This window comes from Scatophagus argus, chromosome 15 (genome assembly GCF_020382885.2).
Source record: "Scatophagus argus isolate fScaArg1 chromosome 15, fScaArg1.pri, whole genome shotgun sequence".
Classification (NCBI taxonomy): domain Eukaryota; kingdom Metazoa; phylum Chordata; class Actinopteri; family Scatophagidae; genus Scatophagus; species Scatophagus argus.
Window position 1 is genome coordinate 21,050,999 of NC_058507.1, and position 18,942 is coordinate 21,069,940.

The 18,942-nt window shown below is 41.0% G+C and overlaps 1 protein-coding gene across 1 annotated transcript; it reads left to right on the plus strand.

Annotated features, from left to right (window-relative positions):
- The first annotated feature begins 385 nt into the window (after positions 1 to 385).
- On the plus strand, positions 386 to 15,782 carry LOC124071678 (mitogen-activated protein kinase kinase kinase 7-like). The gene is made up of 14 exons (XM_046412429.1): positions 386 to 773; positions 1,650 to 1,760; positions 2,464 to 2,529; positions 4,004 to 4,049; positions 4,161 to 4,299; positions 6,219 to 6,343; positions 6,756 to 6,884; positions 7,316 to 7,446; positions 9,190 to 9,250; positions 9,373 to 9,503; positions 9,606 to 9,744; positions 10,038 to 10,099; positions 10,390 to 10,505; positions 13,992 to 15,782. Exons 1-14 carry the CDS (start codon positions 708 to 710, stop codon positions 14,161 to 14,163), a joined length of 1,494 nt encoding a protein of 497 aa, XP_046268385.1. The 5' UTR covers positions 386 to 707; the 3' UTR covers positions 14,164 to 15,782.
- Positions 15,783 to 18,942: the final 3,160 nt, after the last annotated feature.

Consider the following 18,942-nt stretch of genomic DNA (forward strand, 5'->3'; position numbering starts at 1 on the left):
TACCTTCATATCAGTAAGGTTCTGAATACAGGACTTTTACTTACAATGGAGTATTTTTGGAGTGTATAATTCGTAGTTTTCCTTGATGTACAACATGATAACTCCGGCTCATACAATAATAATGAAGGTTAACGGTAATATTCAGTTAAGTTCAAGGTTTATGCTGTTCTTCAGGGTGTGAGGTTAGAACATAGTGCTGTCTAAATTAGCTATTAGCTACAGAAATATTATTTGTCGCCCCTTGTGGAGGTTCTTGTGAACACAGAGACAAAACAAAGCTGCATTCAAGACCGCGCCTCAGCCGGAGCGCTTGTGTTAAAAAGCCATCTACCTCATTCTGAAAACTACGAATTTATACCGCAGGTCGTAGGCTGAAGACGAGACGTACTCATTAGTCTTAAACTACTCAAATTAAGGTTGATTTGAGAATAACGTCGTTTTTTTTCCTCTCCATCTGTGCTGCTGTGGGGCGTTCACAAGCGTTCAGCCCACAGACGGTTCATGACGGGCAACAACGCTGCGCGAGCTGCTGCTACTGGTGCTGCTACTTCCTGAATTCACAGCAACAGATGAAAACGGCTGTTTGTCGTAGGAGCCAGCAGACACAGCAGCGTAAAGTCTGTCCGTCAAACCACAAGATAAGCTTTTTAAGATAAGGTTATAAGCGTCCGTTGGCTTGCGTCGAGGAGTGTCGCCGCTCTGCAGCGATGGTGGAGACTCCAGCTGGCTGTCTGTTTGAAGCCATCCAGTATGAGGACATCCAAGTTGAAGCGGTAAACTTACTGTCCAACAATAACTTAAGAGAGGGCATTAACATTAGCGCTGCTTTGCTGAGGAAAAAATGTCTCGATAACGTTAGTGAGTGTTTAAGAGGAGGTAACAGTCTTCTCTGAGCAAAGCTGGGGTCAAAGATAGACACGGGCGACATATCCAGACTGCTGTTATAACGCTGAAGGCATATTGAATACAGTGAAGGTTTATGACACTCAAGTCTGAACAAACCAGGAAACTGCAAAGTTAAAAACCCGAAGGCATTCTCACAATCAGAACGCCCAAGTTTTAAAAAGGGCACACTAGTCACGGGAATGGCCACTGGCACAACTCAAAGTAGGCTAGCTAGTTCTAAAAGTGCAGAGGTTGGAAAAATAAAAAAGCTAACAAAATGAGGGCATATAAAACCCCTCTGCTGATACTGGGGGACTTTGTTTCCTGTTAGAGCATCACAGTGTTAGTATATTTGACTCAAGTAAAAGTACTGGAACAAAAGATAATAACACTGAAATGTTCCATTCTCACAGCTTGTAATCACAATCAGAAAAACTTTTATTGCCAGGTAGGTTCCATTGTTCCATTGTTTTGGCATCTGGTGCAGCAGACATACACAGGAAAAGAGAATAAAATAACGATAAATAGTGAGATGCAAAAAGTGTATACATAGTATACATATACATACATCTGTATATACAACGGTGGAGGTAAACATTTGCAGATGGCCGTACATTTTTATTAAGTGCAGAGTGATGACGTGCAAGGATGTGGCTTTTTATTCTGTGAAGGAGGCAGCTTGAACATTTAGTAACAGTAAATGTATTTTACTACTTCCACCCCTGAGTATTATTTTGTCATGTTGTTGTTCTTTTTTTTTTCAGGCTGTGGGCAGAGGGACATTTGGAGTTGTCTTCAAGGCCATATGGAAAGGAAAGGATGTAGCCATCAAGACCATTGAGAGTGAGAATGAGAGAAACGCTTTCCTTGTCGAGGTACTGTGCACGCCTTCCTGGACCTCCACGCTGCACGAAACCCGCAGTCGGTCTCGCACTCGAGACGTGTTGTGTCTCTCCTCGGAGAAGCCCACAGTTACAGCATTAAGCCGGCGCTTTTACTGGAGAGCTATCTTAGCATCTTGACAAGTGCTGTAATTATCTGGAGGATTTATGTGCTGTGCGGTGTTTTGCGCCGCTCTGATTTTGTGGCTCACGCTTATTTAATTTTTGTTAAATGTAACTTTCTAAGTGTCAGAGAGCTATATCTTTTAAGCTTTCCATTTCACATCTACATCTTTTGATGTATTCAGCTATTGTGAGCAATTTTAGAAATCAATGAGCTGCCTGATTGATAGCAATAATGGACATTATTTCTGCACCAGTGTGATGGAGTGCCTTGATTTGTGTCAGTATATAACTTTCCCGCCTGGTCGTTTAGTCAGTCCTGACGTTATCAGCTTATCATTTCTCAATAGATTTTTTTTTTGTTTGTTTATGTGAAGTTTGTTATTTGGATACACATCAGAACACAGTTATTGCAGACATAATATTCAAATATCAGTGTAATTGTGAAAACCATTGAATAACACCCGTCAGTAGGCTACATACACACATATGGTGCTCCTATGTATTACAGACAGATAAAGAGATTAATGTATATGAATATTCATGCTTGTGTGTACGTTTTGTTTGTGCACAGCTCCGTCAGCTCTCCCGGGTGAATCACCCCAACATCGTTAAGCTGTATGGCTCTTGTGACAATCCAGTAAGTATGCAGCAGCCAACACCGTAGTGCTACCAGCTTGTGTACTGACACCGTATCTTTTCTTTATGACGTGCGCGTAGTGCATACTGCTCCATCACACACAGCCGTCATCTCATTGGTTACGCTTTGAAAGATTCAGAACCGAGATCAAAGTTGAAATAGTTTGAGCTTTCAGCGCTGTGCTTGGTGACATTTTCAAGCAGTGCGCCAGGTCCGAGGGTTAGTTGGGCACCGCCGCTCTCACCATAGGAAAACAATGAGACAGCAAGAGTGTGTGTACCACTGATCACCTGTGGGCATCTTTAGAAGTCAGAGAGCAAAGTAAGGGCTGATGCCTTGTACACACTTACTGGAACTTCCACTCGTTTTCTCTGAACCATATGTGGTGGATGTCGAAATAAGTAGTTTTATCTGTCAGTGGACTGTTTGGGTGGCATATGTCTATGTGGCAAAATTACAGCAGTGCCATTGTTTGGCATAGGGAATGGTATCTGCCCATGGAGTGCAAGTGTCACAATGTTTTTAGGTGTTTTAGTAGCAGCAGAACAGCACCTACAAGATGCATCAGTCTAGAGAGAAAGATAACAAATTAGCAAAATAAAACCTTCAGACTTGTTCATTTTGAAATGAACAAAAAGCCCAGCACACACAGTGGACATCTGGTAGAGATTCCATGGTCTATATAAGAAGTGTGATGACATCGCTTTTTGGCGCATGAACCCCCTCCCTGGGAACACTGTCTTGAGGATAAACAAAGCTTTACAGTGAGGGACAGACAATATTCACTGAGCACACTGACCACATAGTCAGCCCTGCGACTGACTGACGACCAGTCCAGGCCTCTCGCCCGTAGTCAGCTGGGATAGGCTCCAGCCTCCCCGCGACCCTGACGGATAAGTGGTATAGAAAATGGATGGATGGACATTGACCACATACACATTGCAGCCAGGTTAGGTTTCTCAGCATCAGACGAGATACTTTTGTGAGAAAAACAATGTCTACACATTTACACAATTGGTCCAGAAAGCACTGACAGGATGATTTTTACACTACAAAGGTTTTTACTCACAACTTGCTATCAACAAAGTTTTATGGGTCCTTATCAGACCTATTTGTTTGTATTATGTACTTCTAATATGTAACCTTCAAAATTAAAGTCTGAACTAATTTCACATAGGATCTTACAAGGTTGGACATGTTCATGACGTGACGTGTTCATCATTTATGGTTATATGGGAAATATGGATGTCTGTATGGGTGTATAAGAGCAGAATGTTGATGACTGTGTGCAAAACAATGTGTCATCAGCAAACATTTTTAGAGTTTAAAAAATTCATCGTTTGAGTCCATCGTCTTGCTTTTAGTTATCTCATCAGGTAGTTGCAGGTTGCTGAACAGTAAATGTTTGGTTTAGCTGAAGTTATAGTTGACCCATTTCCTACTGCCATGCTAAGAAAATGACTTATGTTCTCAGGTCTGTCTGGTCATGGAGTATGCAGAATGTGGCTCTTTATATAACCGTAAGTCATATCATGTCTGTAAAAAAAATCTAATTAAAATTCCAGTTGATTAGCCTTAACTGAGTGTCATGATCAACAACGTGGTTCTGTTTCTCTTTTTGCTTGTCAAAGTGTTGCACAGTGCAGACCCACAGCCCCACTACACAGCATCCCATGCAATGAGCTGGTGTCTGCAGTGTGCCCAGGGAGTTGCTTATCTGCACTCTATGAAGCCAAAGGCCTTAATTCACCGGGATCTCAAACCACCAAAGTAAGACTCTGTGATCAAACAGGTGCAAGTTACAGTTCAGATTCTGATTGTGCACCCTTGAAGGCCAATAAGCTGATAGCCATGTATGGGGCCATCACTTATGAGGAGGAATTCTGAGTAATTGAGGATTAGTTCGTTAGTCACCTTGTGTTCTTCCAAGATATAAAATGCTCATAGTATTTGCCTGCAATCCCATGTGTTCATCATATCCTTGTATGTCATGGGGGAAAACCTGTGGAGATTGATAATTAGAGGCATATGCACAATATAAAAACAATAAAAATAAAACTGTAGATTTATACTCAGTTGGTAGATTCAAGTAAAATGATCATCTCTCTGCTGCTGTGCCTCCATGGTGTTCAAAGATCAGATCAAAGTATGAATGAAAATGAAATTATTTAATGTGACATACTTCAATAACATTCTTAATAAAATATTTTATTTATTTTTTAGATATGTAGGTGGCGTAGCCCTACATGTCTCTCCACCACTGTCCCTCAGTCCAAGCTCAAATATGTGCTACACTACAGGACTACAGGATCGATTGTTGTTTTTGTTTTTCTTTAATTTTATACAGGCATCCATGGTGTCTGGAGGATAAATCCCGCTGACTTTGATTTCCTGACATTTCCTCTGGTTGTTGTGAAGTTGACATTTTTGATTTCGATTAGACAACTGTGAGACGGATTGCCATGAAATTTACTACATTCGTGGTGGCCTGGCAAAATGCAAATTAGTATTTCGAAACTTTTAGTTCATTTCCAGTGGGTGCATACCACAATGGCAGACAGAATTGCGAAATATCAGCTTGTAGGTTACAGATGCTAGGTAGCTACAACTTACTACTAACCTCAGTACAAAGACCAGCCTGTTGCTTTATGCGTATTGGTGTTGTTACAATGTCAATTCAACGATACAGCTACCAGCAGGCTAGCTTTCTCTTTGTTAACTATGGATGCATTTGACTGAAAGTGACCAGTTAGTACAGTCACTCATCAAAGCAAAACAAAACCCGCAGTGCGGTAGTGTCCCCGCCTTTTGAAAGTCGGAACAGATTTTGGTGAGCTAATGTATGAAATAAATGAAAGTTTTCTTACAGTTAGCCTACTTCATACAACAGTACCAATGTTGCCAATGCTTGAACTCCACTCCGTCACAAAACTGCATATCAAACCATAAACTGCACATATAATCAATGTATCAAACCTACCCCAGGGCAGCACGGTGGTGCAGTGGTTAGCACTGTCGCCTCATAGCAAGAGGGTTCCAGGTTCAAATCCCGGTCTGGGCCCTTCTATGTGGAGTTTGCATGTTCTCCCTGTGCCTGCGTGGGTTTTCTCCGGGTACTTCGGCTTCCTCCCACAATACCAAAAACATGCACATTAGGTTAACTTGCTACTCTACACTGCCCCTAGGTGTGAGTGTGAGAGTGTGTGGTTGTTTGTCTTTGTGTGTTGGCCCTGCGATTGACTGGCGACCAGTCCAGGGTGAACCCCGCCTCTCGCCCGTAGTCAGCTGGGATAGGCTCCAGCTCCCCCGCGACCCTGACGGATAAGCGGTATAGAAAATGGATGGATGGAAACCTGCCCCATATTAGAATAAACATGTATAACCAGGGTGAACCCCATCTGTCGGAGCAAATGAAACCTAAGACTGCAGACTTGTCTGGTTCCCAGTCTACGTTCATGGTCCCCAGAGGAAGACTTGTAATAATTTTCTTGATCCTCTGACTTTTCATTTAGTGCCATCATGAGGTCAGAATTTCTTTTCGTCCAATTCTTTGGTTTATGGCCAAATATCTATAAAGGTATTTTACTGTAATTTCTCACCACTTTATTCACAGACATGTTTGCTAAAGTATGACAGAACATCTACAGTGCATAATGTTCCTTTTCATTCTGTCCACTGTACTGTTTTAGTCTGCTCCTCGTGGCTCATGGTACTGTGCTGAAGATATGCGACTTTGGAACAGCTTGTGATATTCAGACCTATATGACCAACAATAAAGGCAGTGCAGCCTGGATGGCACCAGAGGTGTTTGAAGGTGAGCTGCAAACACTAGTTTGACTGCTGTTCCAACTGGGGACTGGTTAAATAGACATAGAAGAGTTTAACTTCGAAAGATGGAAGTGCTGTTTTGCATTACAGTTAGGATTTGCTATTAAAGTAACTAGTTGATATTTCAAACTTTAAACACGCGTTCCATTCTGACACTTTTATTAGTAAAATTAAAGACAATAGATCCGAATAATGCAATGCAAGCTGCACTGTCATCAATAAACCTACCAACTAAAACTATGGACAGAAAAAAACAACATAATGTAAACAAAACCAATGTGATTTTGGTGGTAATCATGCAAATAAAAAGGCTATCTGCAAAAAAAATGAAATACATTTTGTTCATTTTACAGGTCAGACTGTATATAATAAATATAACTTTGGTGTGTATTGCTCAGGTAGTAACTACAGTGAAAAGTGTGACGTGTTCAGCTGGGGCATCATCCTGTGGGAGGTCATCACACGCAAGAAGCCCTTTGATGAGATTGGTGGCTCAGCGTTTTGTATTATGTGGGCTGTTCACAGAGGTGAGCGAAATCCTGCACGCTACAACTACCATTATACCAGTTGCTCTAACGATGCTTTTTTTTTGTAGTTTTGTTGTTTTTGTTCCGTATGATGATAACACTGAACCAGATGACTGTATTGTGAAATGGTAATGTGGATCCTGCCTACATTAATCTCTGCTAGCTTAAACACACACTCAAACCTCAGACTGAACTGTTGGCACTGTGGGCGATGTAAGCTCCAGATGTTGACAAGGAAGGAGAATGTGTGGACTGCAAAAGATCATATCCGTGTTTCCGCTGTGTTGATTTAGATTTTTTTTCCTCAGTAGGATAAGGTGCACTAGCAAGGTCCAACGTGTCTAGGCATGCTTTATTGTGTATTCTCGGCAAAGCTTGACACATTTAGACATTCCAAGCCCCTGACTGACTGACTGTTTACTGTAACACAGGTACACGGCCTCCTCTGATCAAAGACCTTCCAGATCCCATAGAGACTCTGATGACCCGCTGCTGGGACAAAGAGCCTAGCCAGAGACCATCCATGGAGGAGGTCAGGAACACCATGAGCCGTCTTATGAAGGTACATACTGTAATGCCCCATAAACCACAAATTGTCTTTTTTACATTTGGCATACAGAATGTTCAGATACACTGTGTAACATATCAGTTAGTTTAGTGGGTGTGTTTCTGAACTGTGGACAAAAAAAAAAAATCTGAGCTCATGTTGACAAGTTCATCTTGAATGACCCTGATACATTCAATCAGGTTTGAACTGTTGCATAAGGTCACCTCAGAGTGAAAGAGATCTGACTAATGTCCGGTTTAAGAACTGACTTTGAAGCACAATTGCTGACATATCAAGCACTGATCACATCAATTCACACTGAAGAAAACAGATATATGGCATCTGTAGCCACTGGGCTGCAGGTATTAAACATGTAACTCCAAGAGTAAAATATTTTACAGCAAAAACAAACAAAACCACTGCCATGGCAAAAGAGAACCAGGCCAGCGGAAATATGATGAAATTCACGTGTACTGCAAACAGATTGACGTTCACAGTCAATCAATAAAGTGGAACCTTCAGGAACACTGTTCCAGTCCTAGAGATTGGAGAAGCGGCTTGTGATAGGAAGGTTGCTGGTTCAATTCCCCCACCGGACGGGCAGGAAAAATTTGAGTGTGGTGGAGTGATAATGTCCCCACCCCCATTAACCGGCTGATGTGCCCTTGAGCAAGGCACTTAACCCCTAATATATGCCCCCCCAGGCGCGTGATGCTGCCCACTGCTCCTGTGTGTTTCACTGCATGTTGCATGTGTGTGTGTTTCAATCAGTGACGGGTTAAATGCAGAGAAGTAATTTCCCAGCTTGGTATTAATAAAGTAAATTAAATTAGATAGATTGTAACACTGGTTCAGCCTGAGGTGAAGGTAAAGTTGTTGTTGCACTAAAGCAATAAAGATAATAACATACAGTAGATGTTTAGAGTATGACAGCAACTGTAAAATGTTCTAAATAAATATAAGAGAATGTGTAAAATGTGACGGGTTCTCCTTCACATGTGGTCACATAAAATGTAGAACCTAAGCTTAAAGTACTGCATGTGTAACCTGACTAAAGCTTTGAGAATTCATTATCTACCTTCAAAAGTATCATTCATCTTAAGCGTGGGTTAGTTATCAATTGACTATGATCAAGCTTGCTACATTAATAACTCATAACTCAAAGGGTGTACTCTTGGTTCGTTTGGAGCAGTTGTTTTGACAGCAGGAACATCTTGCCCCCCCCTAAAGATCAGTACTGTATACTCCCCTTGGAATAAATATTTTTCCTTTGGCCCAGACCAAAAGGACCCAACTACAGGTGTGAAAACATCTTTAAGCTTGTAAGGTTACGTGCTAGCAGACTTTAATATTGATTAAATGTAATCACACTGGTTAACCACTGTAATGTAAATGTAAGCACTACTTACACTGCCTAAAACCCAACTCAACTGTGCATTCCATTGACCTTAATAACGTGTAAATATATGTAATATATTCTTTAACCATATCTTGTTGAAGTTTGGCATTCTCACCTGGGCTCTTTGTGACATGTTTGCGTTTTCTGATAAATTCAACCAGCCGACAAAGCACATTTAGAAATTCAGCTTCCTTCAACGTTTGTGCTGCAGCAGCTTTATATACTGACCACGCGCAGACACACAGACTTTAGAGGCCAATCAGCTGTTCATACATTTTTCCTACTAAGAGACCTTATGAGTCAGCTCAAATGGTAACAGACTCTCAAAAATTGCCGGTTGGTGTGTTTGGATCTTCCAGTACTTCCCAGGCTCTGATGAACCGCTCAAGCTCCCTCACCAGTCTTCAACCACAAGCACAGGTAACTGAGAGCTTTGCACTTTGTACTAATGCATGACTGTTTAGAGAAGAGTAGTCAACAACTGGCTGTCTCTATGTGTTGAATTCAGTGTGTCTTTGCGTGTCGATCTTTGCACTGTGCAGGCTCGTATATGGACTACACCATCAACAGTAACCGGAGTGACGACAACACGGAGCACAGAAACTCTTTTGGCAGGGAAGAAACCCTGAAAAGCTTTGAAGCCAAATTTCCACTACAGTTCAAACCCTCAAAGGTTAATGTAAAAATCTTCTAAAACACAAAGAGGATGAAACTGTCAGAACTGTGTTCTGTTAAACACAGTTTTATCATTTCAGCCTCTGTTCTTCCCTCTCAGACAGCCACACTGCGCACTGGTCTGTCCAGAGTGTCCAGTATAGACAGTCAACCCGGACGCTCTCAGAGCCCCACCCACTGCACCAGTCCTGTAACCACCACCGGCCAGTCAGAACTGAGGATGACGTTTGGTCCCACAGGTAGGGAGGAATATCTGATACTGAAGTTACAGTCACACAAAAATCTATTAGCATGGTAACAATGGTAACAATGAAAAAAGAGAGCCAGAGTGGAGATCAGATCCAGTGTACTCTGATCTGTGGATGACCACATGCACAGTCAAAGCTTTGAGTCATGTTACAGTGTCCACATTGCACCACTAAGGGGCATCACAGGGCAGCATACCAGTGTTTGTGACTGTGCAGAGGGGTGTGCTTTCTGCTACAGGAGTGACTACAACGACAATCACAAAAGTTTATGTGTGTGTCTTTAGCTACCAATGGTTTAGACAGCTCCATTCCCTTGGCCTACATGAAACTGGATCACCAGTTACAGGTAAGTTGATAAATACATACATGCAGACACACATACATGTACAGTATGTTATAGTACTGACACATGCAGTACAATACATAAATGATTTAGTTTGATCTGAACAGAGTTAGCGTACTGGTGTAGGTTCTGGGAGGTTGGTATTCAAACTCTGGGTTTGCCTTGATATTCTCATCAGATTTTCATAATGTAGTGTCATCCAGTTCTTGAAGTTGACTCAGATGAGATTTTTGGATACCAGTGTAGACCCCGTTCTTGAGCAATGTGTTACTGAGGTGTCTATGTGCTTCCAGCCTCTGACTCCGTGTCCCAACTCCAAAGAGTCCATGGCAGTGTTTGAGCAGCACATTCGGATGGTTCATGAGTACCTCAAAATCCAATCAGAGATCGCTCACCTTGCTCTGAGGAAGTAAGTCAAGTCACATGTTGTATGTTATTTTTCCCCAGAACTCTTTAGGAATTTTGTACACTATATGGGCAAAAGTATCCAGACACACCACTGTATGGGACTTCCTTTCAGGTGTTGGGCTAAGCCCCTTAATATTAAGGGTGAAGGGAAATCTTAAAGCTTCAGCATACCAAGACATTTTGGACAATGCTAATGCTTCCTGCTTTGTGGCAACAGTTTGGGGAAGGCCCTTTTCTATTCCAGCATGACTGAGCCGCCAGTGCACAAAGCAAAGGTCCATAAAAACATGGTTGGAGTTTGGTGTGGAAGAACTTAACTGGCCCACACAGAGCCCTGACCTCAACTTCATCAAGCACCTTTGGGGTTTAACTGGAACAGAGATATCGAGCCAGGCCTTTTCATCCAACATCAGTGTGTGACCTCAAAAATGTTCTACTGCATGAATGGGTAAAAAAAAACAAAAAAAGGGGGGGGGATCACAGACTCAGGAGGAAATGTGGCATGCAGCTGGACAATTATAACACACTCAACCACACAGTTTCATTTCAACTCTACCAATAAAAAACAGAGGGTTTGAACCTGTGACGTCAGTACTACTGTATAAGCGTCCGCACAGACGTGGTAGAGCCATTCACTCTAGTTCTCTTGTGCCATCTCTCACTATCAATTTATTTACTTTAAAATCCCAAACAGTCTTTTTGAAGACTGTCCCCATCTCAGCCCTAGCCAGTTATTTGTTTTAACTGCTAGACTGCTGTTAGCTGAACAGAACAGCTGCTTCTGCACGCAGAAGTTCGCTGGCTCCCCAGGGGGCGGGTGTTACAGCGGTTGTATGAGCTACGAGGGGAAGTGACGCTATTTTTGACAGAAATCAAATCAGATCTGATCAGATCAAAATTGATATGCAGGAACAGCTTATTGAGCTAAAGAGTGACAGTAGACTGAAGGAACTCTTTACCTCCTGTCCTCTTTTGTCATTCTGGGTAGCACTGATGCAGGAATACCCTCAACTCAACTCCCTTTCGTGTCTACATATTTGTGTGAGTCAGGATTCTCAAAAATGACTGCACTCAAAACTAAATACCGCAATCGTGCACAAATTGAGGATGAGTTGAGGTTATGTTTATCAAACATTGCACCAAGAATTGAGGATCTTCGCAAGGCAAAGCAGGCTCAGGTCTCACATTAACATCATGTACCTGTAAGCTTCTGTAAAAAATGCAGATGACATGCCTACTATTAGGCCTAATAAGAATAATAATAATAATGCTAATAATAACAATAAAAAAGCATAAATTCATATCAGAGGTCTGGTGGTGGCACCGGGAGGAGGGGGGACCCCAGTTGCACTGAACCAGGTTGGGGGAGACAGCTTGCAAAAGGTTGAGAACCCCTGATATAGTGTGTATGAATGAATCAGAAGCTTCACTACTGTTTTCTGTATTCATCTGCTGATTCTAAACTGTCAAGAATGCTTTCTATCAGTGATCTGTGTAAATAATATTTCTTTATGGAAGATCATTTGGTAACTATGGTAACTATTTGCATAGTGGAAGGAGGTCCAGTTCAAGCCAGGACCAATACATTTAATCATCAGTTTTCTCTTGGTGGGCTGTTTGAGTCCAGAGAAGGTGAATCAGCTCGTCACGTTCAGAGAATTGCTGCCTAATGGGCTGTCAGTCACAAGAAGTTAATTTCCCCTTGTGGGCAAATGTTTCACTGATGTTGTCCTGTCTGTCGCTTCATATGACTTCATGTTTCCTTCCTTTTGGTTCATCTTTAATAAGTCATTGTGAAGGGGAACGGGTCAGAGCTAAATATACAACAATGCAGCACCAGACAAACTGAACAGAATGACGGCTGTGAAAGAGGCCTGAGAATTTACGAATGCACTGACAACATTTAAACATCCGGGTGATAGAATAGTCTGATTTCTACTCAGAAATGTGACCCTTAGCTTTAATCAGCAAGAATGAAAGCTTCTGCAATACATGAGACATTGTCAAGGATGTTTACTAGCCACTGGCTCCACTGTCATCCTACTTCTGAATTTAAAGGAACAGTTCAAAGTTTTGAGACATAGGCATGTCAATAGGCAATCTCATGTCTGTTTAAGTACAGAACTGTGGTAAGAGTAATGTTGTTAGCCTAGCTTGGCGTAAAGACTGGACAGTAACTAGCTTGCCTCTCTATCAAGTTTAAACATACAGCTACCAATACTTCTGAAGCCCCCTGTTTAATATATATCTATATATGAGGAATCAAGAATCAAGAGTTTTTATTGTCATTATGCAAGCGTAATGAAATTTTGTGGAGATTCTCTTTGTAAAAGCACAGTTATAAATAGCAGCAGAAAATTAAAAATGCACACTTAAGAAAAATATAAGAATAAATTACAAAATACAAGTAAGGTAAATAAAGTGCACTTAGTGCCAGTCTATGGTATGCTGTGTGTGTGTGTGTATATACATATATGTATGGATAGATAGATACTTTATTGATCCCAAGGGAAATTCAAGCTGATATATATATATTGTGTATGGCTCAACCAAAGTTTTTATTCAAAGCTGATATTGATTATTATCAGCCTTGCCTGATATTGATAACCAGAACTGATATACATTTGTGGTAAAAATGAATATCTTACTATCAAACTCGAGAATAACCAGTGATGGAATGGAATGTAAGTAAGTGCAATTTACTGAAGCACCGTACTTTTTGAGATGCTTTATTTGACTATTTCCATTTCCAGTGGAATTATTTCTTGGTGAACAACAATGTATCTGTCCTTCCTGTAAATTTTTGTAGGGTCTTTTGCTGTAGCACAGCCTCTGTACGGGTTTGATGGTACAAAACCTTCCACCGTCACTGTGACTACAAGACTCTTGACTTCACATGTCACCGACATGAAGAAAGCAAAATAAGACACATTTCCCAAAGTTTTGAGCTCTTCATTTGAAATGTGTTATGGTAACACATTCTACATTAAAGTTCCTCATGCCTCCATTCAGACATGAGGCCACATTTATGGAATGAGCTGCACGTTGGTGTGATAACTGGCACCTGGTGAGAGAGAAGACAGTTTTCTGTTCCTTTTCAGGGGCTCCGTCACTGATGGATTTTAAAGAATGTTGAGCCTTTGAAGCCTTAAGCCTTAACTGATACATTTTTATGTGAATACAGCTGCTTGTTTTACAATATCCAGCAGTGCACTGACTGACAGGATGTAAATTTGTGACTCTATCTTATCTTCTTTTGCCCCGATCACACTGCAAAGGAAAAATGTATATAAATATATATAATGTGATGTAGAGATGTTATAGGTCTGACTCGATAAGATGGCCATTGTGAAAAGCCATAAGTGTGTGAAAGTGACCTGGGTGCTCAGTAAGACGGGAGACAGACATATTAAATTTCCTTCATATGAACATAAAGATGTCCATGTCTGAAGGTGGCTATAAAGATCCATGCCTGTGTTCTGTTCAGACAGGAGCTGGTGTCTGAGTTGGAGCAGGAACAGAAGGAGCAGCAGACTTCATCTAGGCTCATCCAGGAGCACAGCAAGCTGCTGGAAGACCACAGCAACCTGTTGACTCACTGCCAGAGCCTGAGGAGCACACTGAGCATGATTCGGAGTCCGAACCAGCACCACAGCTAGGACAGGAGACCTCTGAAGGATCACAGGGACCAATCATTGAGTAGGGAAGCCCGTTATCCTGAGACAATGTTTCAAGATAACATTAGATTTCAGTTGTTAGTTTGGCATTGGAGGCTTTAAACGCCAACTGAAGTTTAAGTACTCACTTGCATAATGACATATAAACTCTACTTATAAGGCAGCTGTTAAAAACTGACTATGGAGATATTTGTGGGGATTAAAAAAAAAACTTCAAGGCACAGCAACATGTAGTCCCGTGACCTCAAAACTCTACATGTACGGAGAGCTGAGATCACAGATGGAGCTACCTGCTAACAGAGTTGGCCCACAGTGTGCTTTAAACTGCAGTGTGCTCAATATTTCCAGTTTAGACTGTTGGAACTTTTAATACTTTGCAGTGCACTCGTCAGTTAAATAACAGCACCGACATTTTCACTCAGTAGCAAACATTTACTCCCACTAATGTAGAGGGTACTGTCACTAGGGGAAAATAAGTCCAACACCCCTGGGTTTAACCGTGTAATTGATGTAAAGGTTCATTTCAGTCTTTCACAGTTGTATAGTATGTAAGGTATTGTGGGACCAAAGAAATGAACTTGGACTGGTACTCTGAGGTGGACTTTGCATTGAGGAAAAACATGAAGCTACAGGTGTCTTTTCCTCGTGGGGTTAGAAGATGATTTGCCTTTCCACCAGTGAAAACTCTTTGTACTGATTCCCCCCCGCTTTTGTTTAGAATTACTGAAAACTATTGTGACACAAAGACTATTGTGATTTGTAAATTCTGCCTTTTATATATTCAATTTATCTTATTTCATTGTGTTGTAGATGAAAGGCACTTACTTTATCATTTTAAACCATTTTACTGTGAATTTAAGACCAAAGGAATTCTGCCTTGCAGCAAAAAAATGGAAATAACTGAAGAGTGTTCAACTTTTTGATTTGTATTTTTATTGCTTTTTTTTTTTTTTTTTACACAGTTATATTTCACAGAATTATATTAACTTTTTATCTGCACTGCACTAGTTTGGGTCTAAGAAATCTTCCACATGTGTTGTAGGCTCTCTTTAGTTTCTGTGACAGAAGGTTATTTAGGAATGGGATGGATTTTTTGATGAAATACATGTGTTCAGGTGTTGCCTTACACTTTATTCTTTCATCTCAGTTAACTTCATGAATAGTAAGAATTCCTGAAACATTACTCCTGTGATTTTAAAATGTACAGACTGAAATTATAGGCTTTTAAAAAGTAAAAAAAAAAAGTGTTCCGTATTCTGTCAGTTGTTTTAAGTTGGACGTTGTGTTATGGCTGGCAGAGCCATAGAGCCATTCCCATGTGTGGATCAATGGTGGTAAAACAGAACAGAAGTTCTAGTTGGAATCAAGCGATGACTCAGCAACATTTGAACTCGATTGTGACAACAGACGGGGGGTTGTTTGATCTCTGTCAATCAGGTCTTATAAAATCTCACACTTACAGTCTCTATGAAGCATGTTAGCTGAGTTTTCAGTGTTAGGCTCTTACAAAAAAAAACTTTAAACTATTAATTAGTGTATTATACTTGAGTAGATGCATCAACAATTCTTGGAAAAAAAATAAACAAACAAAAAAATTATTATTCCAAGTGTTGAATGAGCCTTTGTGAAACCAGCAGGTACCATGACTTCCTACCATAAAGCTTTAGCACCTCCTGCTATGAGCCTCTCCTGGCTCATAGCAGAAGGTGCTAAATCCAGTGCTTCTGGACCAGATCAGTGGTCTGAGCTCACTCCGTAGCTTTGGTCTGTAGGATATGGCTAAACCTCCTAGTCATGCAACTGCCGAGCTCACTGTGATTCTTCACATTCCTCCGCCCTTTGGGCACAGCCAGTTAAAGTTCTTGTCTGTCTAAATATTAAAATTAAAGGGCACTTCTGCAGAAAGTGAGCTTTCACCATAAACACAGAACTAACCCAAGATGTTTGATGCTAGTATTTTGTTATTTTAGCTTCAGGAAGGACAGTGACAGTTGAGGCTTTGGTTCAGAACAACATATCCAAACAACAAGCAAAATAACCATGGAATTTCTGATGAATATACTTTCTCAGAATAAATCCTGTTCTTTTTTTTAATTCTTTGATTTCTTTTCAAGCAGCTTTATTAGGTCAGATTCCTTTAGACAAACAATGTTACTGACACCATGCGCAAATTCTGGTGTAGATTCATTGTGCTAATCAGTTGAATCTTATAGGAACATTGTTAAGTTTAGCCCAGAAAACCAAAGGAGGACTAGAGGAGTAGAACACACACACCAGGACAGGACACAGGAGAACAGAAAAAAATATTTTAATGAACACAGATCTCAAATGCAAACAAAAACCAAGATATCCAAGGATTTCAAAAAGATTTCCAAAAAGTAAACAAATCAAAACAAGAGATTATATTCAGTCTAAGAATTGAAGCTAATAATGTTTTCAGTAAGTCAGTTTCACCAACTGATTGTAGAAGGCGTCCAGAGTCCAAAAATCCAAGGGGTCCGATGGTGTTGGTGTGTCAGGTGTGGCAAAGCGTGGTCAGAATGAAGATGGTGAGAGAGCAAGATGGCGTCTTCCAAGTGAAAGTGAGTCCATGTAAGTTTGAGCTTTGACAGGTAACAATGAGGAGCTGAGTGCGGTGACTGGAGTAAGAGCAGGACGTGAACCAAGTCACAAAAGCCCAAGAACAAGAACCACAGCATGAGCACATAAGTTGGCCTGAGAGTATAACTGAACATAACAGAACAATCTAGCCAAGATGGAGTGGAATAACCAGTCTCTTTATACTGCAGGTTGGAGGAAGAGTTGACTTGGAGGGGGTGGGTTAGCAGTAGGTGTGCAGAAGAAGCAGAATCAGGTAACCACGCCCACCTCTAGACAAGGACAAGACAGACCAGACACACAAATGCAGAAACAGACCAAAATGAGAGGAAAGGGGCAGAGAGGAAGACAAAACCGAAGGCAAAACTCACAGACACCCTGACACACATCCATTGAACTTTTGATAACCTCCTCCTGGGGGGGGGGTCAGACATGTGTACTTTACTTTGAAAAAACACATGATTGTGATAGTGATGAAAACCATATCTCAATCTTAAATTCCTCACAGACTTGCATACATTCTTCACATTTCAAAATTTTTTTGTGGTTACAGAGATGTAAGTACAATGTAAATATGAAACAAAACATGAAACAAAATGTATATTTTTAGTTTTAGTTTAGGATTTAGAGCTAAATAGATAGAACTTTATATAATATTCAGATTTCTGTTTTCATTGCTGTATAATCACCTTCAGGGAGTCCGCCACATTGCACCAGCATATTTCTACAGTAGCCAGGAAGGGACAAACACTGTCTCTACAAAGGGCTTTTCACCTTACCTGATGGCCTGATGGCTTACACACTTGGAAATAGAGTGTGATTAGGGGTGTTCAGTTGGTTGCACTCTCCAAGCTCACTACTGGGTTACTGAACACAACACAGCAACAACCAGCTTCTACGCTGCAGCATTGGTCTGCAAGTCCTTTGAAGGAAAATTAACACAATTAACAATACAGCAATTGTAGAACGTAATACCATACAGCACCATTCGTAGTGCTTATACATTTAATTTGTTAAAAAATGTGAGAAAGAAATACATTTTTACATACACATGGTGAGTTACTGTATGTCACCAAAACTTCCAGTAAAATTTCAAAAATATGAAGAAAACATGCAGCAGTTAGTAACAGATGGTTTTAGATATTCATTACAATCACTTGCGAAATTAGCATCCGTTTATTCACATAATTATGTATTATTATCTTTCTAATTTCATGCTCGGTTAAATTTATATCTTGTTGCAGACCATTTAGGAAGATAGAACTGGTTGAGGATACGTTGGAAGTGTTGCCTTGATTTGTGAGTAAATTGGGAAACAAATGAGGTGAAACAATTTGTCCCAAAAGCACTTATCATCATCATCAGCAGCAGCCACAGCACAGCAGGTTATTGATGTTAACAGTCATTTCCACCGGAGGTGTGTGTCTGGTTTAAGTGAAGGACTGGATTCACTTGAATGCAAGGCTGCAGTTTCCATAGTGATGCAGTGGTTTTTATAGATCCCAGTACTCCCTTCAACAACAGTTTGACAAGCTCTGTGGTAATTTGGTTTTATACACACGCACGCATACACACACACACACAAAGCTCCTGGATGAACCCACAAACCTCTGTCATGATGGTGCAAACAAACATCAGCACCTTCATCTGCCTTTTGCAAAAGGAAGAGAAAACACAAGGGCGTGCCTGCCAAATCCTGCCACTTAGACCTTTTTATTGAGGTAGCCAAGTCTTCAGCACTATGCTAATGCTAATGTGGGTTATGAATAAAACATGAGTTTGTTTTTTGTAAAGTGGTCGGAGCTCAGTTCCAAGGTACGGTGGGAAGAGGTTTCCAAAACTCTTTGACCATCTGGCAAGCCCTTCTGACGGAGTATCTTGGACCCTGAGGTTGGCTGCAGCATTGACATACATACACCCACAGTGACTGAAATATGATAATAATACTTCAGATAAGTAATCAAGAGCATCCATCCATCCATTTTCTATACCGCTTATCCGTCAGGGTTGCAGGGGAGCTGGAGCCTATCCCAGCTGACTACGGGCGAGAGGCGGGGTTCACCCTGGACTGGTCGCCAGTCAATCACAGGGCCAACACACAAAGACAGACAAGCATACACGCACACACTCACACCTAGGGGCAATTTAAAGTAGCCAGTTAAC